Genomic DNA, 24,321 nt, shown 5'->3' with positions numbered 1-24,321 from the left:
TCTCTTCACGAGTCTGTAGCACACTGTTTTACTTGTAGAGGATTTATAGTGTATTTTAATATCTGATTTATCTAGTTTCTCCTAAGATGTTTCCTTTTTAGTGTTTTCCTGGATGTTTTGCGTGTCTATTTTTATATAGAAATCTAGCATTCACTTGTCTAACTCCATTAAAATGGTTGTTTATATTTACATTGTGTTAAATCACAAATTTATGATTTATGATGTTGAGTCATGCTATCTAAAAACAAGGATGTCTTTCCAGTTGGTTCAACTTGATTTTCGTATCTTTCAGGAGGGTTTTAAATGCTTCCTCATGCAAGTTGCACACACTTCTTGTTAAATATATTACTAAGGATTTTGTCTTTGTTGATACCGTAAAAGAGGTTTTTCCCTAATGCGATTTCCTCTAAGTGGCTGTTATTTGTGTGAATGGAGACATTTGACTTCTGTCTGTTAATTTTATATCCTGCTGCATAACGGAATTATTTTATTTTATTATTTGAATTAGTTTCCTAATTGATTCTCTAGGGTTTTCCAGTTATGCAGTCATGGCATCTGCAAATAAAGATAGTTTTACTTCTTGTTTTCCAATTATCACTCCTCTTGTTGTCTTCTCTCGTGTAATAGCATTGGCTAATGCCTGGAATATGATATTGAATAGTAGTGGAGATATGGGCACCCTTGCCTTATTTCTGATCCTAGAGCAAAAAGCCTGTGGTTTTTCTCCATTGAGTTAAAGCAGAGTCACTGCCAGAAAGTTTCAGCCCAGTTTCCAAGAGGGAGAGCAGGGCTGGACCCAGCTGCTCAAGTGCCTGTGTCTCCCTTGTGGTCACCCTGGCAGTGCTTTACGGCAGGTTCACCTCAGCCGAGACAAGGGTGCTGACTGCACACATGCCTTTTTCTGTCCAATAATTAGGAGACTAGACTAGGTGATTTTTATAATATTTGGTTTCGGTTATAGCAGTATTGCAAATTATTTATTGAAAATTTGGAAATTACAAGTTGAAAGTAGAAGATAGAATACTTGCAATCTTACCACCCACAATGATCATTACTAACATTTTGATGCATTTTCGTCTAGTCTGTTTTCTCTCTCTCTCTCTCCCTCTGTGCGCAGGGTTTCTGTCAATTCATATCTGTACAAGGTATATGTATTTTAAAGTCCTTATCTCCCTTGGTCAATTGTAGAAGGACTAAATCAATCCTACCTATGAAAATGCATATTAGACGTTACATAAATACAAATGATGTGATATTTAATGTCAGAAGCCTTTTCCATATCGTTAATTATTTTTTGAGAGATTTTATAGTGGCTGCATAATTTCTAAGAGTAGTGGTACCTTGATTGTGAAAGCACCTCATTTCTTTTTAATGTCATCACCAGAAAGAGAAACAAGAGACAGTCGAGGCCATGGAGGGGGGTGAGGGGGTGGCAGAGAGAGGATGATAGTACAGAAGAATATTGAAATACCAAACGAAAGAATGTCAGAGGTACCATAAAACAGTAACTATATACCAGTGAGTCTTGGGGATGGACAAGGAAGGGTGGGGAGTATTCAAGTTCAGGTCAGAGAAGACACAGCAAATGCTCAGCACAGGCCTGTGGCAGGTCTGAACGGGAGGAGACTAGCCAGTGCAAGGAAGAGGGTAGACAGTAGGGAGTGAAAGATTCACAAGGGACCCCAAGGGGCATCAGTCCTCTCAGAGCTGGGAGACTGGAACTGACCAGGAGCTGGTTGGGGACAAGGGAGTTCCGGAGCTGGTGGTGGCCCTTTGCTGCCCAGCAGCTGTAGAAGGAGGGAGTTAGGTTTACCTTTGCTCTTTTAAATTTGAATTCTTTTACCTTGACAAAAACCTTTTATTTCTCAATTAATGATAAAAGGCTCAAAACAAATTCATAATTAAGGCCACCCTGTAGTGCTAATTGTTTTGTATTGAAGTGTAATCCATTCACTTATGAAAACAGCTTGTTACTAGGTCATTTCCTTTTCTTTTCTTTTCTTTTTTTTTTTTAATGGGAAGTGGGTAAGAGAACTGCAGGCCCAGGACAGAAGGCAAATTTTAGGCATTATTATTGATTTTCTTTTCTTATTCTCAAACATTAGTAGTTATATTGAACGTGGCTTGGCAACCTCTGTGAGTAATTAAACAGGTTATTATGTTAATTATCTGTTTAGTTCATTTTGGGGGGGGGAATGATAATGAACATGTATAATAAAAGATTAATTATCTTCTACCTGTTTCAAGGATATTATTTTGTTCTTTTAGCTCTTATCTTCATTGTCAATGGGCATCTGTAGAAGATCTGGAAAAAGATAAGAGAATTCAGCAAAAGATTAAACGATTTAAGGCAAAGCAGGGCCAGAACAAATTCCTTTCAGAGGTATGGAAAACCTGGTTAATTTTCTAAAGTATTTACCTTTTTAAAATGTTCTGAATTTTGAATTTTAGGTCAGTATATTATTAAGAAAAACTAGTTTGCCTCATTTGGTGCTGTTACTTGCATATCGGTAACTGGTTATTGCTAAAATAATTTGTAAACAGGAAATTTCTCATTCTTCCTGTTGCTTAGTTCTAGAAGATACTGGTCCTTATGATATTATGTGGAAATATGATGGTACGATTAAATCTTGTAATGAAAATACAGTTAGTAGACAGTGAAAAAAGTAAGTAGACTAAAGTCCTATTAAGATTTTAGCAGGGTAAAAACGCTACAGTGAGTATTAAGTATAAGTTCTAGGATATAAAAGTTTCTTTCTGTTGGGGGAGGTGTGTGACAGATTTCTTCTATTCAAGTCAGTGCCTAATTACAGAGAGTTTTCACTGAACTCCTTTTCACAGATTACGCGCTGTGGTACAGGAGTTGATATAATATTCTGATACCTTTGCCTGCCCCCCTTTATCCTAGGTTATCAATCATGATGAGAAGGTACCCATACCTAGGGCAGGGAAGAAGTCCTGCATGTTTTACGAAGTGCCGGGTTCCCCTCCAGTGTAGTCAATTACATGGACAAAATGCTCTCACAGAGCGCTTCCTGGGGTCCGGTCCCTGGGCTTGCGACCACCAATTTGCTTTCACTTTACAGCCTGAAGCAGATAAAAGAGAAACCTTCACATTGAAAGACTAAATTGGCTGATTTATTAGTTTTCCTCTCCATAAGGGAATTAACAGAATGCAAACTGTAAAGAAGTGTGAAATTTGATGGAAAATAATACCTGCTTCACGACCAACTTCACACACACCGACCCCTTGTTGGAGATGGGGGAACAGGGGACGGAAGAAAGTTCCGTAGTTTTATGTCATAGAGTCAATCCTTATACCCTCAGGTGACAGGTCTGGGTTCTCCTGGAGTCTGATTTCCACGCCCCCAAAGGCATTATTGTAAGATCTGCACTGGATGGGAAATGAGGCGGAGGGGATTCCGCTAGACAGATGTGCCCGTGTCACCGAGCACCAGCCTCCTTGCCTGCAGTGGTCAGCACCAAGGGGTGCAGGTGCTTGGATGGGACTCACTTCCTCGTGTCCTGGGGAATATGTAGGTGATTCTTTCTTTGAAAGGACAGGTTCTGAGAAAATACTAGGAAGTTCTGTTTTTCATGCCCCTTAATGAAACTGAAGTTAAATGTTCGTGATATTGGGCAAGTTGAAATCCTTAGCTTCCTCCTAGAAAGAGACACTGTACGTTCTACTGATGTTTTTGTGCATCCGTGTTAGGAAAAGGAAAGAGTACAGTGGTTACCCCCACCCTGCTCCTTAAATCATGGTTCTGCTCATTAAATTTATTTGTGCTTCTTGGAGTCGGATGCCCTTCAGGGACGTGGGCCCGGCCCGAGGTGTGTAGCCTACCTTTTTGAGTCTGTCTCTGGGAATCACCTGTACCAAGGCTGAAATACATTAGCTTGCTGGTAACTTGGCAACTAGAGATCTCAAGTTTTGTCCTGAATGGAAGTAGCATAAACTTGAGTCTGAAGAGGTGATCTGAAGGTTAACAGAGAAGGATACCAATTCTCTTCCCCTCTTTCTTTCTTACATACACACACGCACCCCCCGACCCCCACCCCCTGCTCACCACACACACTGTTTGTCATGTCCCGTAGATGGTCCTGGCTTCAGGTACCCCAGGGTTCTGCTTCTTTGGGATTTTTAGTTATGACCACCTTTGCATTCTCTGTTTCACCTTAGGCTTCCTTTTAAGTCACTGCAACTAAAATCTCTACTCAAAAAGATGATCAGAACTTGACATTATGTCACACGCATGGTGGCATAGATGGCTCGCTTGAAGGATAAACGTGTTTAGGAGTCAAGTTAAGGATTTTATGTCAGTAATGAAAGATTCTGTTTAAGAGCAAGTTGTCTTAGAGCTTTTATCAGAAGAGCCTAGTTTATGGGAAGTTCTAGTGCTTATGCTTTATATGAATAATACATAGATCTTGTGTACCTACGTCTAGAAGCTTTGACAAAGCCAGTGCATTTAATATACGAACATTTTAAATTAACGGAACATTTCAAAGGTTTTTTTGCCTTTGTCGTGAACTCTGTGTAAAGGCCTGAGGCAGTTGAAACACATTCTGGTATTTCTGGCTTTTGTTTTATAATTCACAGTTCAAAGCATCCAGACTGGGTGCTGTAAGTGGGCCCAGGGGCCCAGGGAATGTTTGTTATCCTCAAGCCAACTGTGACCAAACGGCCCTTCAACCTGCAACTCAGGGGATACAAAGAGTATCTAAGTGGCTTGTAATATGTCTTTGCCAAGCATTTGAATGAAGTTATATTACTGATAAATTAATCTCTAGAAACACATAATAATGTGTCTTTTCTAACTTGTCTGACTCTGAGTGTGGCTTAGTCTATAACTTCCTTTTGAGCCGCGTTCTGTTCTTTTACATGAGATAACTTTGCAGGCACGCAGCCTTACTTTAGTTTTGTAAAGATCGTTAATATATTGGCTAAAGAACCCAATTTTTTCAGCCTCATTTCTTTATCCTTAAGAGTTTTAGCCAAATGCTCTATGTTCAGTACAAATAAATCATTAGAACACTTAGATGAACGCCAAGACTGTGTTCAAATGAGATACTAATACTGATTGGCAAAGACGACCAGCCATCATAAGCTCTGTTCACACCAAAACATGGAATTCACTGGTCTCAGCGTTTTTAGCTTTTGAATAACATTCTGCAAATGATGCTCTGAGGCATCAGACGACTCCAGTAGTTATGAGACTCCAACAGCACTTACTGTGCATGGCTCTGAGTCTTCACTGCAAGCTGTGGTTTCAAGAATGTCAAATGCATTGTGTGCCACAAGCCTTTTGGATTGCTCATTAGTGAATTATAATTTCACACTTCATTTAAAATATTCTTAAACATTTTCTCACAGTGAAAAGGTTTCACACAGTAATTAAAAGACCCAGTTAACAAAGTCTGAGAAGTCTGATTTCCTCATGGGGAGTGATTTTGCTAAATTGTAGCATTTCCATTAATATGATAGAACTTGCCGAATATAAATTGTGTATTGCCGTGACCCAAAATATTATTGCCTGATGAAGAGTGAAATAGTGTCTACTCTGAGGAGTTAACTAAACATTCTAACTTTTTTTCCTTTGGTGTAGATTGAAGATGAGCTTTTTAATCCAGATTACGTGGAGGTTGACCGGATAATGGACTTTGCACGTAGCACAGATGACCGGGGAGAGGTAACAGAAGATCATTTGTATTAGAAGCCAGTGACTCAGAGAGCTTATGTGTGCTTATGGAGAATGATGGTGGACTCCTAGATCTGGTTCTGGTTGGGGCCTTGGGTTATGACACACTTGCTCTAAACTTAACTGAAATTTATTGACTTACTATTAGTTTTAGGACTTAATCACTGTAAATGTGTTGTTTTGTTTAGTCTGAGAGCTTTTTAAAAGAAATCAATTTTCAGTGTGAAGCAAATAGACTTTTTGCACGGTTCCAGATACGATCAATAAAGGATTCAATGTATTTTGGTATAAATCTATTACGTAGCATGAATTTCCCTTATAAACTAAGAGTGCTCTTATAGCAGAATGCAGTGCAGAGATATTTAACATTGGACGTCCTTAGTGAAGCTGACGGACCTCATTTAATGTGGTGCACAGAAGATACTATAAAATCTTTCTCTTTATGAGATCCCAGTCTAGGCATGCCCAGGTTGCTTTGCAGAACCCTACGAGGCTGTTAAGGACAGTCGGTAGGGCATAAGAGTAAAGACAAGTCTAGTGACTTCTGAGCATTGTGTCTTAGTAAGTCTATGCCCACCCGCCATGAGGTATGTCATTCCTAGCTTCTTCCTGTAAATTAAACTTTGTAAAGGTTTGTATCTTGCTTGTCTAGTGAGTCTGCAGTGAACTCCCATTTTACTCCAAACTCTGTATCACGAGGTCCACGATGTTTCAGAGATCGTGTCTGTGACATGATGTTTACCTTTCTAGTTTTGCTAAGTTGTACTTTAAAAAAAAATTTTTTTTCCCCATCGTATATTTACCTAGTACAGCAAATGTCTGTAACATCACAACCAGGTCAGTGTACCTTGGTCCTGAGATGAAGATCAACAAACCAAAATATTTTCAAGAAGAAAGACAAAGGAAGTCCTATTGATCTGCGTTATCCAAACTGTTTTGCTCTGCAGTCTTTCTAGAGCTCAAACACATTATTTTAAAGTGATAGCGTGCAAATAGTATCTCTTTCACAAGAAGGCAGAAATCCTAATAAATTGAAGTCTGTTTCTCATTCCTTAAGAAAGTAGCCAGTTAGGCAAATATGTAAACACACCAAGATGGGTTACCGCGTAAGTCTGAATCAGACGCCCGATGATTTGCACAGATAAGAGCAAGGCTCAGATTCGGCTTTGTTATTTGCTAGCTGTGTCTGTGTACTTTTTTGGCTTTTGAACATGACTTACCAGTGGCTTAGATAAAAGTCAGTTTTTTCTGATAATATTCAGTAATATTACTTCCGGTTTAGACTTGAGACTCTGTAACTAAGGACTCCTCGTTCAGTGGTCATAGCTCTAAAACTTCTCCCAGCTCCATCTCACTGTGTCTGGGGTAGTGTCTGTCGGTAAGTGCAGTAGAGCATGAACCCAACTGTGCTGTGTTTAAACCCGGCCCAGCCCGTGACTCACTACCTGGTGAAGTGGTGCTCACTGCCTTATGAAGACAGCACGTGGGAGCTGAGGCAGGACATAGACCAAGCCAAGATCGAAGAGTTTGAGAAGCTGCTGTCCCGGGAGCCGGAAACAGAGCGCGTGGTAAGGAGGGCGAGTGGCGGTGGCTTTAATGTATGCGGTCTCTGAGAAACCACTAATGGGACTTTTACTATATTTGAAACAGGAGCGACCTCCTGCTGATGACTGGAAGAAATCGGAGAGTTCCAGGGAGTATAAAAACAATAACAAACTCAGGGAATACCAGTTGGAGGGAGTAAACTGGCTACTTTTCAATTGGTACAACATGTACGTAAAATGTGGGGTTTTTTCACTTAAAAAAAAAAAAGCCTACAGTAGCTCTTTTGTCGTTATCTAAAGTATTGATCAAATATAGCTTAACATTTTAACTCGCTAATAGAAATTATTTTAAAAAAAAAGCAAACACTGGAAGTATGCTTAATATTTGTTTACTTAACACATATTAATATAGAGATTGCTAGAAGTGTGTAGCAATAATTTTTATGTCTTAGAGCATTTTGTTTGAAACTGTATTTTGTTGTATGTAAGGGAACATCTAAGGCATGCATTTATGAGTATGAAAGCACTGTCTTGTATGTATACTTACCAAAGTTTCCTTGTTTTATTTCCCTCCCAAAGGCGAAACTGCATTTTAGCAGATGAAATGGGTTTGGGAAAAACTATCCAGTCCATTACATTTCTCTATGAGATATATTTGAAAGGAATCCATGGCCCTTTTTTAGTAATTGCCCCATTGTCCACAATCCCCAACTGGGAAAGGGAATTCCGGACCTGGACAGAGTTGAACGTGGTTGTGTATCATGGGAGTCAAGCTAGTCGTCGGACCATTCAGTTGTATGAAATGTACTTCAAAGATCCCCAGGTAAAGCATCACAGGCGGGCGGTCCTTAGGCTTATAGACATTTTAAGGCGTTGGATGTTGAAATGGTCTCAGACCTTTGGCAGGGGAGGCCTAGATTTTGCAGATAAGAGAATTTTGCTTTAGATTCCTTACCCAATTTGTGTTTGTCTTATAATTCCACATCTTTTGCTTGCAGCTCTTTATTTTTATAGCCTTGGTCATTCTAATTATTAGAATGAATGAAATTTCGTTTTACCTTGGATGACTGCTAAACATCATTTAATGTGTTGATATGCTAGTTTGGTTTATTTTGCAAGCCCTAGAAGAAAGCGAAACAGAAAATGGAGTTTTTTAATGTGAATGGAAAGAATATTGTGTTATTTATTGTTGCTAGAAGTGAAAAATACTAGGTATGTGGTATTAACTGGTACATTGAATGAAATATACCCAAAGGGGAGAATTTATACTTTGGCTCTTAGTAGCAACTGCTATGATTTTTAACTAATTTTAGTTACTTGTCTGCAATTATCCTATGATATTGACAGTGAAGCATTATAAATGACAAAGAAGGAAGAATAAATAGTATATGTGAAAATAGTTTTAAGCAATAGGTAGTAAATGGAAGTCCTATAGCTGGAAATAGGGCAGGGTTTTGTTGTCTGTGTCTGTTTAGCTTGAGTGTAAAATCTGCCCTACAATTAAATACTTAAAGGAGAAAAAACCTAAAATCTATTTTGGTGTTGATCTTTAGATTTGGGAAATTGTTATAAGTTCTGTCGTGAGTTGAGTGTTCTTTTCGTGTTAGCACGTTAAAAGTAAAAAGTAAAAAAAAAAAAAAAAAAAAGTTAGCACGTTAAAAAGTAAAAAGTAAAAAAAAGTTACAAAAGTTTAGATACATAAATAAAAAGTTTTAAAAAGTAAAAGCGGTTTAAAAAAGTTGTCTTCGTACATAATCTCTTTGGCCTTTCACCTTTTGGTGTCTGTAGGATGTAACTAGAATGGGCACACCTAGTGACTCTTCACTGCGTGTGATCTGTAAGGAAATTGGGTTGGAAATTTTACTAACAATTTTCAGACTTCCTTGAAAAAGGTAAGGTTTTAAAACTCTGTTGTACCACAAGAGCTTAAAACCTCCAAAACATCTTGAAAACAAAGTATAAGTGTTACCTAGAATAAAGATGTCCCCAAGGGGATCAATACATATATTTTACTGCTGTTTATTCATCCTTAAAGTTATTAATGTAACCTTTAATGCTAAGTAATAATCCAGAGTTGTTCTTGTAGGGTCGAGTGATAAAGGGGTCCTATAAGTTTCATGCCATCATCACTACGTTTGAGATGATTCTGACCGATTGTCCTGAGCTGCGGAATATTCCCTGGCGCTGCGTGGTCATTGATGAAGCCCACAGGCTGAAGAATCGGAACTGCAAGCTGTTGGAGGGACTCAAGCTGATGGACTTGGTCAGTGGTCATGTTGGCGATTCCCTTGACCCTGGATAGAATTGTCACTGACTCAGTATTCCCATTGCTCTGAATCTGAATGATACTTTTGAAGGGTGTTTGCAAAACCAGTCAAACGCTGTGATGTATGCTCCTGTGCTTCCAGTGACTTAAAAGTCGCTGCCGTCTTCCTGATTCTCACGCTGTTGGCTGGTGTCTTTGCACGGTTGTATCACAGCAGAGGATAGTCACGGTATTTTTCACTGAAATGAGTTTCCAGTATTTGCTTTTCCCTTTTGTGTTTGTAAATACTGCCATTTCATAAGCTGTTGGGCCAAATGTTAGCTCCGTGATGATCATCCAGTTACATTCCAGGGCTCGTAGGTTTTGGCGTCCAGGGGCCAGGAGGACTTGTAGGTGCAAGTTCTCAGTAAGTTGAACGGATATCTGGAATTGGTTCAGTTCACGCAGACACTTAGAAGTTTGGGGCATTGCAAGACCTTGCGTTTGATCTGGAATTGTAGACCTGTCTATCCCATGCTCTTCCAGCTTCCTAAGGGATAGTCAGGGCTTCCTGATTAGATTTTTCTAGATTTTTTTTTCAGTAGGCATATCATAGGAAAACATATTGTAGAAGTGGTGGAATTTGACTGATTTTCCTTTCCACACTGCTGTATGATTTTCTAGCAGAAATTACTACATGACTCAGTCATCCTCAGGTTTCTTTTCTCTCTATAGTTTACAAGGTGGGTTTTGATCACTTGTTTTTATTTTTAATGTACATTTAAGAAGCAAAGATATTGTTATTTAGCATGTCTTGGATGTTTTGATGCGCTTTTCAAAAATACAGAAAGATTTTTTAAATCCCTTTAGTGTTGACTTCTATAGATTAATTTGATCTCTTGTTAATCGAGAGTTTGAGATGGGAAGGAATATGCTGTATGTTCACGGCTTGTAAATTTCTTACTGAAGACTGGTACCACCGAAAAGAACACTTAAATGCTTTCTGTTGCAGCTGGTTCTTTGAAGCAGCTTCTTTTATTCCTAAATTAAGGGGATTGGATTAGCCAGCTATTCTTTTAATTAACAACAAACAAAAATCTAGTTTTGTTTAAAGGAAAAGGTCTGACTGAATTATCTTATTTAGGATGGGATTTCCCATCCTTAAGACCTTTCTCAGAGCAGTTTTGTATTATTTGGTGTTCAGTCCACAGAACGAATTAGAACACTTGTAAATGGTGAACAGTCTTGAAGACATGAATAACTATGCATGTGGAAAAGAGAAACTCTGTGGCTGTATTTGGTCTCTCTAGGTGATATTTTAGTCTTACATTGAAGTAAACCTATTAATGTTCAGGTGAACATTGATTCTCATGAAATATCTAACTGCGTCTTCTGAGTAGGGACCCATCTTCACAGTGGTCCATATAAGACACAGTTACGGCACCGTCTCCTGAAGGCTTAGATAGTCATCTCAGTTTATTTCAGTTGTTTTCTGTTATTAGTGTCTGTGCTCCCAGGTAGTAGATTCTTAACGGCAAAACAGCCCTTCATTGGTGAGCACAGTTCGTTTAACTGTCAACATCAAACAACCTAATTGTCGCTGGGAGATTTCAAAGGATTTTCTGTTGTTTATAGTAACACTTCATTGATGGATTAGAATTTGCTACCCAGATACTTTTTCTGTTACATATTGCAGTATTCTCTAACCATTTTCACATAATGGCACATATAGAAAATGATATTTGTATATCATACTGGGGTAAGCTGAGAAGGCTGGCCACTACTGCAGGTGACCGGCCCTGGGGTCCTGACTGTCACAGCCGTGCCGGCTGCCCCAAGGACTTGGCGTACCTGTAACTCATTCATGTCTCACCATGGGAAGCTCTGATTAACAGATGAACAAAATCATTCTTTTTTCTGATGATCAAGAATCTTTACTTTCACAAGAATTGTTTTCTAGATGGAACACGTTATTATTGTTCAGAGTTAGAATATAATTATATTTGTCCAGTTCTGAAGAGCTCATTGCCTGGTCTTTAAGTCCTTACTTAAAATATCCATCATGAGAACTTATACACTGGCCACTTTTTGTTCATCTTTTCTAGAATAAGGCATGGTGCAAATAGCAAATAATAACTATATCCAGCTGTGGATCAGGTCACAGGGAACTACTGTTACCTGCACTAGACGCAGTTATGATGGAGGTGATTCGGGTTGTCTTTAAGTGCGTTCTGAGAAAGGGAGGACCAGTGAATGTTTTCAGCTCTCCCATCGCAAAGGAAATTCTTGTGAAGATGCTGGGATGAGGGGCATTTACGGTCCCCACTGTCCTCCACGGGAGCCCCGGGAGCAGGGCCATCTCCTTGTCCCTTCTTGACAAGGAGGGGACTCTCTGGAGGTGGCAGTAGTTCTTCGTGGATTCTGTTATCTCATCTTTCATTGTCAGGAGGCCTCACACAAATTAAAGACTCTGCTGAAATGAAATCAAATGGACGCCACTCCATCAGAGCTAAAAAGAATGGTAACGTTTTCAAGCCAAAAGCCTAGCTGCTGACATAGTTGAACTTGGAGATGATAAGCTTGGTAGCCCGTCTCTCACGTGACATTCTGTGACCCCTGTATATTAATTGTATGTTACATAATAGTTACTTTCAAAGGGAAACCTGGTTTTTTTTTGCTACCCATGCAGCCTTACCAAAGGGTCATATGTGTAATCATTCAGTGAAACTGGTTTTAAACAGCCCTTGAGGGGAAGCAGCATAAAAAAGTTCTTTCCCCCCCCCGAAATAAGTTAATTTTGAAATTAATAACTTAAAAGGCTTTTTCTGAAGTACTGATATTTGGTTAGCAGCTCAGCATTTCACTTGGTCACAAAGGATATAAAAAAAACCAGGAGACAGTCTTTAGTACCCACACAGCTCTCCCACAGCAATAACTCTTTTCCTGAATCTATGACAATATTTTAAATAATTCTTGGATGAAGTAATTTTGGACTTGAATATGTCAGGGACCATGGCCCAGGTTACTCACCGGTATGGTTATACGTTAGAAAATCCTGAATTGATTTGCAAGCTTCTTACTCTTTATGAATTTAATGAGTTGGAAGATGATGATGGTCTGTGTATCTTCCTGAATCAGAGACCCCTTATTCAAAAGGGAGCAAAGGAAGAATAAAAGCAAATTGAACAGCTTCACCTCGCTTTCAAAGTACTCCATTGACAGATAAGACACGGTAGGTACTGAGAAAAAGAGCATGCCCTTAGGTGTATCACCATCCAGGGTTTACTGAGCACATACTCTCCGCTCGGCAACCAGGCCTCATTGGACTTCCAGTTGAGTCAGAATATTGCTTTTGAACCTCCTAGAAGGTGTAGCCACTTTTTGAAATAGCTTTAGTAACTGGACTGTGTACCAGATGGCCAAAGTAGAAAATAATAAGGCCCTTCAGATTAATAAATTCACCGTCGTTAAGACTGGTCACCATGTCGGATATGTGGAAGTATGAGGACAAGGGTACAAATGCATAAGGAAAGCTGGAGAAAGAGCTCGTAAACAGGAAGAATTGCCTTAAAGAAATACGTACCTTGGTTCAAGGAGACAAAGTTAGAAATAGCATCTATTTTAAAAAAAAAAACAAAAAAGTGATTGTGGTATTTAAAACCAAGCTGACCTCTTTGCTAGTTTGAAATGTTTGCAGAAAAAAATAGTTTTTCATGTGCTGTTGCCTGTGGAAGACCTTCTTTTGTCTCTGAAGTGAGTCATGCAGGAAGTAGACGGGGAGGGGAGAGCCCTGTCAGTGTGGAGAGCAGAGAGAAGCATGCGAGCTTTGTCTGAGCCTAGGGATTTGAGGAAAAGGCTTAAACTTTGGTGGGGAGAGAAGCCTCGAGATGTAGGGGACCTGCGAAGCCGCAGCACCAGAATGTTTCCTGGGACCTAAAAATCCCAGGAAAAAACAAAATGGCAAGACACGGTTACGGGGTCCGGGAGTCTGTCTGAAGCAGAGACCACATTTCTCGCGTCTCCGCCTTCGGCTCTAACTCCTGTATTTTACGCAGGGTGGGTGCTGGATTTCAGCGTTCCTGAGTGGAAGTCGGAAAATGCCTGTGTCGAGAGAGGCTCTGGTGTTAAGAGATGCGCTCTGTTACGATTTGCTCAGTTGCTCTCCTCGCACCCCTGTAGGAACACAAAGTGCTGCTGACAGGGACCCCGCTCCAGAACACCGTGGAAGAGCTCTTCAGCTTGCTTCACTTCCTGGAACCAGGTCGATTCCCTTCGGAAACCACCTTTATGCAAGAATTCGGTGATCTGAAAACCGAAGAACAGGTACTCACCAAGCCTCCTTTGTATCTCAGTCACGTCATTGAAGATTAACCCCCGAAAGGGCAGAGCGTTAAGATTCAACCATTTAAAAATGTAAATGACATCCATTCCCCCCGCCCCCAGCCAACCTCAGTAGACCGGTGAGCTTTACACCCCCTTTCCTTGGACATTCTGAGTCTTCGTTAAGGTGGTGTTCTGATTGGTTTGTTTGTCCCTTTGCCCTCCGGAAGGGCTGTCGAGATGCATAGAGAGGTTCCATAACTGTTCATGTACTTTTCAGCCGCTGTGCTATTGAGTTTGGTGGTTTTGCCATGTATGCTTTTGGGTGTAGTGTCAGAAGCTGCTGAAATTTGTCGAGCCGTTTCCCTCCTGGAGTTCTGAGGTTCTAGTCTTATTTCTTACTCGGTCACATTGCTTACTTTTCTTGAGTCTGCATATGTTCATTTAGAAACATGGGTCCTAACTACCTTGCAGGATTTCTGTGAGAAATAAATACGGTATTGCATATGAAAAGTGGTCGGTTATTTCATACATCGTGAGAGTTATGTTGGTGTTGGTTATTAGGCTGTATTTGAGATAAACACGGAGATACGCTTGAAATCTTGGTCTTCATGTGCCCCCTCCCCTAACTTACTGTCTAAAACCTCTTAGCTTAGTTCAAAGTGGAGTCTGTTTTGTTTTGTTTTGCTTTTCTTAAAATAAGAGCTGTCGGGTGTGCAGTATCCTATTGCCAGTCAACAGAAAAGAACAGAGAGGGACGTCCCTGCACGCTCATTGGTGCAGGGACCGGACAGCTCCTTGGCTTCCTCACGCTTTCTATCAGCTCTTTCTAGAAAGGAAGAGAATTGAAGTGTGGCACTCCCATGACATTGTCTCTTCCTTCCTCATCATCACAAAGGCTTAAGACACACAGAAGGGAAAACTAACAGAATAAGTGGGGTTCTTTTCTGCTGTGTTGTACCGTTCAAGCCTTCTGGCTGTTCAGGACTCCTGGGCAAGCGAAGTAGCCCATCGGAAATTGGCCACGCAACCTTTATGCGCTTCTGTTATGACAGCTGTAATGTAAGATCAGTGCTTCCATACCCTTCCTGGGCTTTGACAAATGAAAATGAATGGTAAATAAATATGAGAATCGTGGTTTTTCATGTTAGTATATATTATACCATGCAAGCAAGTCATGATACCGGTATTTACTTGAGGTCCTTTTTTAGGTGCAAAAACTCCAGGCTATTCTAAAGCCAATGATGTTGAGACGTCTCAAAGAGGACGTGGAAAAGAACTTGGCCCCCAAGGAAGAAACGATCATCGAAGTCGAGCTAACAAACATTCAGAAGAAATATTACCGAGCCATCCTTGAGAAGAATTTTACGTTTCTTTCCAAAGGTGGTGGTCAAGCTAACGTACCCAACCTTTTAAACACTATGATGGAATTACGGAAGTGCTGCAATCATCCCTACCTTATTAACGGTAAGCTGCCCGCCTGGCACCTTGTTTCAGTAATTGTCCAAACCCCAGAAATCCTTTTCTCCCTCCAGACTGATGACGTTACGGTTCATAATCATCCCAGTGTGGGCTTCATCACCTTCCTATTCTCCACAAAGCCTCCTTCTCTGTAGCCGAGGGTGCGGATCTGTTGTCCCCGCCGATCCCTGAGGCAGGACCTCCACTCACCTTTCCTGTGTCTGCATCTCACCCCTTGAAGGGAGGTGTTGCTGCTTGGTGGCTAGAAGTCATCAAACATGGTAACAGTTAAAGAGAAATTAGCCCCTGATTGAGGTTTCCCTGCTCTGTATGTGTGTGTGTTTAGGTCAGAGAAGTTGAAGAGCAGCTTTGGGGTGAGAGGCAGCTGTCAGCTGTCTCAAGACTTTGATGGGAGAAAAGTTCTTGCAGTCTTGAGGCCTCTAGCATCCTTTCTCTAAGAGTGAGAGGTTATCTCGAGTGTTGATAATAGTTGGTTCCTGGTGCTGACGGATGCTTCATGGTCTTCCTGTTTTCTTAACTAAATTGATAGTGTTATGAACTGATATGAGTAAAAACCTGTATCGTACCCTTCTAAAAATCATTAGAGGAACAAAGCTTTCATGCCTATGATGTGTAAGATACTCTGGGGAATACAAGAACCTTCAGTTGGTGAGGGATTGAGATTAGGAAAGCTGTTAGAAAGCGATGGCATTGAGACAAGGATTTTGCCAGTCAGGGTTAGAAAAAGAAAGGGCATTTAGGCTGATGTAATCACATGAACAAAGAGAAGGAGGCAAGAGAACAAAGGGGGAACCTGCCCAAAGTATAAAGGACGCGTAAGAAACGGTGGGACAGTGAACCTTAGACACAGTGGGACCTTGTGGGAAGCCCAGATGCTAGCTCGTGGAATTTGGGTGAAGCTTGGAAATGATTAGAGATGTGATTCAGGATTGATCTGGCAACACGGTATGAAATGGACGGGAGAAGGGAAAGACATTCAAGCAGAGAGCCCCGCTAGGAGGCGACTGCTGTAGTCCAGGCCGGAGTTAATATGGGTTAAAGAAAAGTGATGGCCAGCTAAATCAGGGTGCTTGTGTGCAATTGTAATTGGCCAGCAATTCAGTTAGGTTCCTTTCCAGGGGAGAAGGAACAAAGCCAGGTTTGTCATTATCACACTCCATGAGGTTCAAGCACAGCTAAATTAAAGAGTTCCTCGTCTCTCCCCGTTGCGTAGCTACACACGTACCGACCACCTCACATCCAGAAGTTGCAGTTACTAAACGACAGAGTAGTCCCCACCTGGGACTGTCTCGACGCAGCACACGAGGTCGTGGCTGTGGTGTGACATCAGTGGATGTCTTGTTCAAACTTTGCGCTCGTAGCTTGGTCTTTAAAGAGAGTATCACGTGTGATCATTGCCTCTTTAATGCTGCCAGCCTGCTAATTGCCATGTGTTTAAGAGCCTGTGAGGCCACTGTGGCGAGTGTCACCAGCCTGGTTCTGAGCTGGGGAGATGGAGTTGGGGCTGAAGGTGGTTGATGGTATGAGTAAAACTCTGGTGCATGGACACACGCACGTGAGAGAGACACACACACACGTTTTCATTTAATGTCTGTAAAAATAAAAATAAAAAAATGAGGCACGGTAGCTTCCAAGGGGAAAGAAAAGGCACTAACAAAAGCTGAAATGCTGTAGCAGGACGTGTGGGAAAGGAATGTCTCCCCAGTGGCTGGTAGAAATCCGCCCTAGTCCCATCAGTTTACCTTGTTGGTTTACATGCTAATCACGTGCCTTGAGCACTCTGAAGGGGGCAGCCCACCCCAAACCACGGCCCAGAGGTCCCCTCCCTGGCTGACGGCTCTCCGGGGTCATCCTGTGTCACTCCCTGTTGGCAGAGGTCCTGAGGACTTCCCAGGTGTGGATCCATGGCTGCTGTTCTGATCGGTCACACCTCGAGGTCAACTTTTCTGTCCTGACAGCAGGTTACAAGGTATCTGTTAAGCAGGCATCCTTAACATGCCTTCGCGTTGGGAAATGATAGTAAAAAAAAATACACACATGGACGCACCGGGTGCTACAGCTGCCCAGATGACCTATGTAAAGGTTGTGTTTCAGAGGTTGACCCAGGGCCAGGACTGTCTGTTCTCATCCACAACCTGGAGAAGGAAGGACAGAAGTACTGACCCAATGCCAGCTCCACGCTCATTTATCGAGCAGTTACAGGAGGCTTTCAGTTTTGAAAATTAAACTGACATTTGGGTTGGTTGTGAAAGAGCAAAGCAGCCCCGGTCAAATGAAAGTTCAGTTCAACAAAGCACAACATTTCTGTGATCGTGGACAAGAGAAGCAACTGTTTGTGTAGGTTGAGAGCGATAACATCAGCAAAGCGGAAAAAACATTAGAAGTGATTGTAGAACACAAACTGTACATAAATGAGAAATGTCTCTAATATGTACTGAGACTTTTAAGAGCATCGAACAGTGTTAGGCGACCATAATAAACGCTTGGTAAGTGTTGCTAGTTGTTTTTCTTGCTAAAAGTTGAGCAGGTAACTGTATGTTGCCGTATGTGAGAGTGAAAATGATGTTGAAGACTTGGTAGGGGCCCCGATGTTTCAGGGCGACTTACGCATCCTCTGTTGGTGGTGGGGCGAGGACGGTGGAGAGCCGTGGGCAGAAAGAAGACAAGACTGAGCTCACGTGATGGAATGAATTTCAGAGAGAAAATGGTAATCTGCAAAAGAAAATAGTTTCTTGGGCTTCCCTGGTGGCTCAGTGGTTAAGAATCCGCCTGCCAATGCAGGGGACACGGGTTCGAGCCCTGGTTCGGGAAGATCCCACATGCCACGGAGCAACTAAGCCCGTGGGCCACAACTACTGAGCCCGCGAGCCACAACTACTGAAGCCCGCGCGCCTAGAGCCCGTGCTCTGCAACAAGAGAAGCCACCGCAATGAGAAGCCCGCGCACCGCAACGAGAGTAGCCCCTGCTCGCTGCTGCTAGAGAAAGCCAGCACGCAGCAATGAAGACCCATAAATAAATAAATTAAATAAATAAGTAAAATTTAAAAAGAAAAGAATTTCTTGTTTGTTTGCGGCTAATATGGCCAGGTGACATTGCAGCTCCTCCCCTCACAGTGACCATCTGTTTAAGGAAACAGACTTCCACACTTCTTCAAGTTATCTCTGACACACACACACACACACACACACACACTTTTAAATGTAAATGCAGGACTTCAGGGCAGTGCCAACGGTGTATTTGGGCTTATCATAACCTATTTCCAGTTAATTTTCTGATTTGATATTTACAAATCTAGCATCAAGGTAAATCTTTAACTGGTGAAGTTGCAAATTCGGCCTTGTAATGACTCAGAAGGGAGGTGCTGCCTTCCTCCCCAGCTCCTTCCCTGCCCTCTTGTCTTCAGCTCTTCTGGGCATCATACAGTGCAACAGGAACCACATAGGAAATATGTCTGCTGATACGATATTTCTAAATGAAGTGTTCTTAGTGTCCACTGGCTGCCACTCTAAGAACCTAAATTCACAGCAAAGAGCTGAATTGATTAATTCAGGAGGAACTTCTGTCAGATAAGAAAAAGTGTATTTTAATTCTGGCTACTTTTGATGACATGAGAAATCATTGGTAATATTGAAAAAACAGGAAAGTTATTTTTGTCATATAAATAAATTTAAAATGAAAAAATTAAATTTACTAATTAGACTGAACTTATATTTTCAAATTTTTTACTAAAATAACTCAAACATGTTTATTTTGTCAAAACGATTGTTTCATTTTTAAAAGCTATTCACCGACCATTAGCTTAAGCTAAAATGCTGTATTTTGATTATGGACTGTAATCCTAATATGAGCAAAAAATAACTGCCCAGATATTATGAGTGAAATCTATTTCTGACTTGCAGAGCTTTTAGTATATTATCCAACAAGAAAAAACTTTTTGAAAAGACCTAATGTAATATATGGATGTAAATCTGTTTCTCCTGTCTCCTGAGGGCCTTCTTGTCCTGAATCCAGAACCTAGATTTCTAAATTTCTTGCCTTGAAAAACATTATTCAACTTTACACAAGAGTATTTATTTAAGAATATTCTTTATTCAAGAATATTCCTGCCGATTCTCTTAAACAGCATTTTGGTTTTTACCTTTTCCTAGTAAAACCTTTGCCATTTGTTTCACTTAGATTAACATCCTGAACATTAGCGTTTTATTCATGTGGAAGGGGGAGGGAGAGAGAGCAGTTTGGACCCAGCCGGCATTTTCTGCCAGGCCCTTCCTGAGAAGTAGCGATGCACTTTGCGCGGACCTCAGTGCCCGGTCCAGGCATTAGTGACTTTAATCTGGTCTCAGTAAGATCCTTTGTTGATTAATAATGAACAAGCTGTGTTTCAGTGTGTGACCGTGTCATGACTTAACTTGCCCAAGTGCCCTGAAAACGGGAATGGAGGGCACTTCTGCCCCACCCACTGCTGTGTGCCACCGTTCTGTCCTCACGGCTCTGGTGGCCCAGCTCACGTGACCTTTACACCCTGTGAGGGTCCCGTATCCCCATCCTGTGCATAGTTCGTTCACGTTTAAAACCAGTGGTAAGAAGAGTAGTTTAAAGTTCCTGGTACGGTTTAAGGCTGAGGACAAATCCCATTAGATGGTTTTGTTTGTATTTTCCAAAGGATAGGTGACCACCCCTCTGTCCCCAGGGGAGAGGGGCTGGCTGAGCACAGCTGCCGGCCCTGATTGACCCCCCCGCCGGCCAGCGCGGCCGAATCCCTGCCGCCTAATTCTAGTTAAGCCACCTAAGCGGCTGCAGGCAGCTCAGCCTGCTGCTCCCTGAGCCAGCACGTCTGGGGTCAGGGGAGGAGGTGGAAGGGCTTCCATCCCTGGGAAGGTGCCTCTCTCTCCAGGCTTCTCTCTGATGCAGCCAGGTCTTGGAGCAAAGCAGAGGTCTCTTGTGGGGCGATGAGAAAAAGAGGGTTAGGTATAGAAGTCTTTCATGAAACAGAGGTCAGTTTTTGTTTTTTTAAAGCTTTGGATAATTCAGGGTAGAATTTTTGTACCTTAGGAACTCACCAGTTGAGAATGAACGTGGAGGGAGCTGCAGAGACCGCAGTAAAGATATGCTCAGGCACCCTGAGAAATCCCTAAAATGACCCTGGAAAATGGGCTTCCTGTTGTCGCAGCCCTTTTGGCTGTACTAATGTGCAGTTGGATACACAGACGTCTGCCCTTGCACCGTAACTGTTAGAACCCTGTTCCCTTGTCTCTTCGTTTCAGAACAGATTCTGTTATTTGTGTTTATATTCAGCTAGTAAACAGTTCTTCCTTTCTTTAGCATTTTAGGTTCCAGGTTTTCTGTAGGTATCTGGCCCTTGGCTTGTTTCTGCCACTTCTGGCGTGACAGTCTGTTGTTGAAATTCAGTTTCTACAGACAGCAAACATTTGTTTGTTGGAAAATGTGGGGTTCCCCCCCCCCACAAACGCCTAAATGTGCTGCGCTTAAAACTTTGATCCCTTCTGTACTTCCACGGTTCTGTGTAGACCCTCCTTGGAGCCCGTGGACGGATGTGTGTTCATAAACACGCGTGCGGCCTCCCGGCCCTTACAGTTTGCAGTGGGTTTCGAAAGCAGGTTCACCGTTCTTACTACTAAAAACAGTATTCCATACCGTAACAGAATATTACAGCGTTCCCATTATGCTCTCCAATCTCTGCAGGTGCTGAAGAGAAGATTTTGGAAGAGTTTAAAGAAACACACAATGCCGACTCTCCAGATTTTCAGCTCCAGGCGATGATCCAGGCTGCTGGGAAGCTCGTGCTGATTGACAAGCTGCTGCCGAAGCTGAAGGCCGGCGGCCACAGGGTGCTCATCTTCTCCCAGATGGTGCGCTGCCTGGACATCCTGGAAGACTACCTCATTCAGAGACGGTGAGGGCCGCGCACCGGGCTGGCGAGCTGGGGTCAGAAGACGGGGCTCCACGTGCTTTGCCTCCAAGTGGCGTCGGGGGGGAGTTGTTTTTTTTTTATATATAATTTTTTTGGCTACACGGCACGGCATGCGGGATCTTAGCCCCCTGACCAGGGATCAAACCCGTGCCCCCTGCAGTGGAAGCTCGGCGTCTTAACCACTGGACCGCCAGGGAAGTCCCTTGAAGTGGCGTTTATAGTAAAGGGGATGGAGTAGGGGACATGTGTCACACCTCTTTTTAAAAGCTGTAGATGGGCATGACGGCTATTCCATGCGACACGTGCTTTTGTGGGCAGTTCTGCTTTCCACTTCTTTCCTTCGGCTAGGCGAGAATAGTTCTTACCGAAAATTGAAATTGTTTGTTGTTTCACTGTTGGAGGTGTCAGCCCTTTTCAGACACTGGAGAGGAAGCAGCAGGAACTTTAATCTTTGGGGCATTCGACCAGTTGTATGAAAAACTACAACAACACCTATTTGCTCTGAAATTATTTCTGATAAATAATGCCATCCTGTTAATATATATCCCATATTATAGTACTTGCTTTGAAACACCAAAAAAGGAAAAGCGTATTTTGGGCGTTCGTCAGGCCTCCTTGTTAACACTGACATTTTCTAGGTACCCGTACGAAAGGATTGACGGCCGGGTCAGAGGGAACCTCCGCCAGGCAGCTATCGACAGGTTCTCCAAACCTGACTCTGATAGGTTTGTTTTCCTCCTGTGTACAAGGGCAGGAGGTTTAGGCATTAATCTTACTGCTGCTGATACCTGCATCATCTTTGATTCCGACTGGAATCCCCAAAATGATCTCCAGGTAAACATGCAAGAAAATCTCCCCGATGCCTCCCTCTCCCACTTTTGAAAGTCATTCTGCTGTGTCAGACCAATAAATTAAAATCGTGTAGTCGCTCAGGCAGTGTCCCGTGATTGGGGCAAATGAACCAACTAGTAATCAATTTATTAATAATGTGACAGTAATTTCTTAGTGTGTTAACCCTCTTCTGTTAAACTGCACCCCTGTTTATTGGAACAGATGCTCTTATAACTGACAGTCGAATTTTTTCTTTCTTTGGTAGCCATTCATTTCCTTTTTCTTCCAGGCTCAGGCTAGATGTCACAGAATAGGACAGAGCAAATCTGTGAAAATCTACAGGCTGATTACAAGGAATTCTTACGAGAGGGAGATGTTCGACAAAGCTAGCTTGAAGCTCGGTCTGGATAAAGCTGTCCTGCAGTCCATGAGCGGAAGAGAAAACGCTCCCAACGGGGTAAAGCACGCTGCCCACACCGTGCATTCACTCTCGCTCCATTATTTAGCTTATACTGAGAAATTTTCCGGCATCTGATTATCTTTTGGCCTCGATATTTTAAGCATATCTTGTCACACTTTCCTTTCTTGTCATTAGGGTTTACCCTCTTTGAGAAAGGTGAATCATTTGTTCAGTCTACAGACAATTCTAAAAATATTTCTCTAAAACAGGTACAGCAGCTTTCCAAGAAAGAAATAGAGGATCTTCTCCGGAAAGGGGCCTATGGTGCCCTCATGGATGAGGAGGACGAAGGGTCTAAATTCTGCGAAGAAGATATCGACCAGATTCTCCTCCGGCGAACCCACACCATCACCATCGAGTCTGAGGGAAAGGGTTCCACGTTTGCTAAGGTGCGGATCGATCCCGAGCGGCGGGTGTTCTGCGGCAGCGGCACGGAGTTTGTGTCACGCGCTCCCGGGAAGCACACGTGATGTCTGCTTTATGTTGCACGTCACGAGATTAGTGATTAACTCCCGCTCGATGGGGCCCCCGATGCACGAAGCACTCGTTGTGTTTTGGGTTCTCTTCTCTGTACCGGGCCTCGGGGTCACCCTCACCTTGTCCCGGCCCCGCTTCCCGCCTCGCCAGGCTCGTCCTTTACCTGTGTTCCGGCCCCACCCTCTCTGCTTCTTGAGCCTCTGCTCCGTCACCCTCTCCCCGCTTTCCTGTGATCCTGACCCCTGACAGCCTTCAGACCAGTCAGCTCACCCCTATCTGAAGAAGACCCTGTCTGCTTTCCGCTCTGGCTACAAGCCCGCAGCTCTTCTTTCGCAGCGAAGAGCCACGCACGCGTTATCTACGCAGCTCTCTCCCCTGCCTCCCTTTCCGCTAATTTCCCACCTGCCAGCTTCCACCCCTCCCTCACCTCTCCACTCCATCCCCTCCGCCCAGGACCCCTTCTGAGGCTTCCCCCATCCACACCCAGGCCCAGTGCCACACTTTCATTTTTAACAACTCTATTGAAATGGAATTTACTTACCGCAAAATTCTCCTACTTTAAGTGTACCGTTGAGTGCATTTCCCGTATTCACAGACTCGTACAAGTATCCCCACATCTAAGTTTAGAACGTCTCCATCACCCCAGTAACAGTCCCCCCACCCCGCCTCCCGTCCCCTCCCCCTCGGAGTCCTGGCAACCCTTCAGCTGCTTTCTGTCTCTCGAGGTTTGCCTACTCCGGACGTTTCATATACGTGGAATCATACAACGTGTGGTCTTCTGTGCCTGGCCTCGCTCACTCAGCATGTCTTTGAGGTTCATCCGTGTTGCAGCACGCGTCAGACATTCCTTTTTGTTGCTGAACAATATCCCATTCTATGGTTATACCTCGTTTACCACTTGATAATGGACATTGACTGTTGATCCATTCACTAGCCGATAATGAAATTTGGATTGTTTCCGTTCTCTGGTTATTATGAATACTGTTGTTACAGACATCTGTGAACAAGTTTTTTGTGGACATATGTTTTCATTTCTCTCGCATATATACCGGGAATGGCATTACTGGGTCGTATGTTAACTCTGTGTTTAATCCTTTGAGGAACTGCCAGACTGTTCTCTAAAGTGACTGTGCCATTTTCCCTTCCTACTAGCAGTGTTTAGGGTTCGAATCTCTCTGCATCCTCACCAGCGCTTTTCGTTGGCGGACTTTTTGACTACCGTCCTGTTACTGGGTGTGAAGTGGTAGCCCACTCTGGTCCGATCTGCGTTTCTCTGCTACTGTTTAGCATCTGTTCGTCTTCTTATTGGAGATATATATATATATAT

The 24,321-nt window shown here is 42.6% G+C and overlaps 1 protein-coding gene across 2 annotated transcripts in view; it reads left to right on the top strand.

Annotated features, from left to right (window-relative positions):
• The window catches only part of CHD7 (chromodomain helicase DNA binding protein 7), a gene marked incomplete at its 5' end in the record, with an annotated part of 120,498 nt that overhangs the window by 69,952 nt on the left and 26,225 nt on the right, over window positions 1-24,321 (top strand). Inside the window, 12 exons of one of the 2 annotated variants that reach the window (XM_082674395.1) lie at window positions 2,269-2,383; window positions 5,610-5,693; window positions 7,133-7,270; window positions 7,353-7,474; window positions 7,826-8,069; window positions 9,333-9,509; window positions 13,671-13,814; window positions 15,023-15,278; window positions 20,998-21,208; window positions 21,865-22,060; window positions 22,347-22,514; window positions 22,727-22,906. The exons of the other annotated variant lie outside the window; for it this stretch is intronic. Coding sequence (XP_082530521.1) covers window positions 2,269-2,383; window positions 5,610-5,693; window positions 7,133-7,270; window positions 7,353-7,474; window positions 7,826-8,069; window positions 9,333-9,509; window positions 13,671-13,814; window positions 15,023-15,278; window positions 20,998-21,208; window positions 21,865-22,060; window positions 22,347-22,514; window positions 22,727-22,906 — 2,035 coding nt within the window. The remainder of the gene's footprint in view (window positions 1-2,268; window positions 2,384-5,609; window positions 5,694-7,132; window positions 7,271-7,352; window positions 7,475-7,825; window positions 8,070-9,332; window positions 9,510-13,670; window positions 13,815-15,022; window positions 15,279-20,997; window positions 21,209-21,864; window positions 22,061-22,346; window positions 22,515-22,726; window positions 22,907-24,321) is intronic. 2 annotated transcript variants of the gene reach the window in all.

This window comes from Grampus griseus (genome assembly GCF_964374135.1).
Source record: "Grampus griseus genome assembly, chromosome: 17".
Classification (NCBI taxonomy): domain Eukaryota; kingdom Metazoa; phylum Chordata; class Mammalia; order Artiodactyla; family Delphinidae; genus Grampus; species Grampus griseus.
This window is presented reverse-complemented; position numbering and strand designations above follow the sequence as displayed.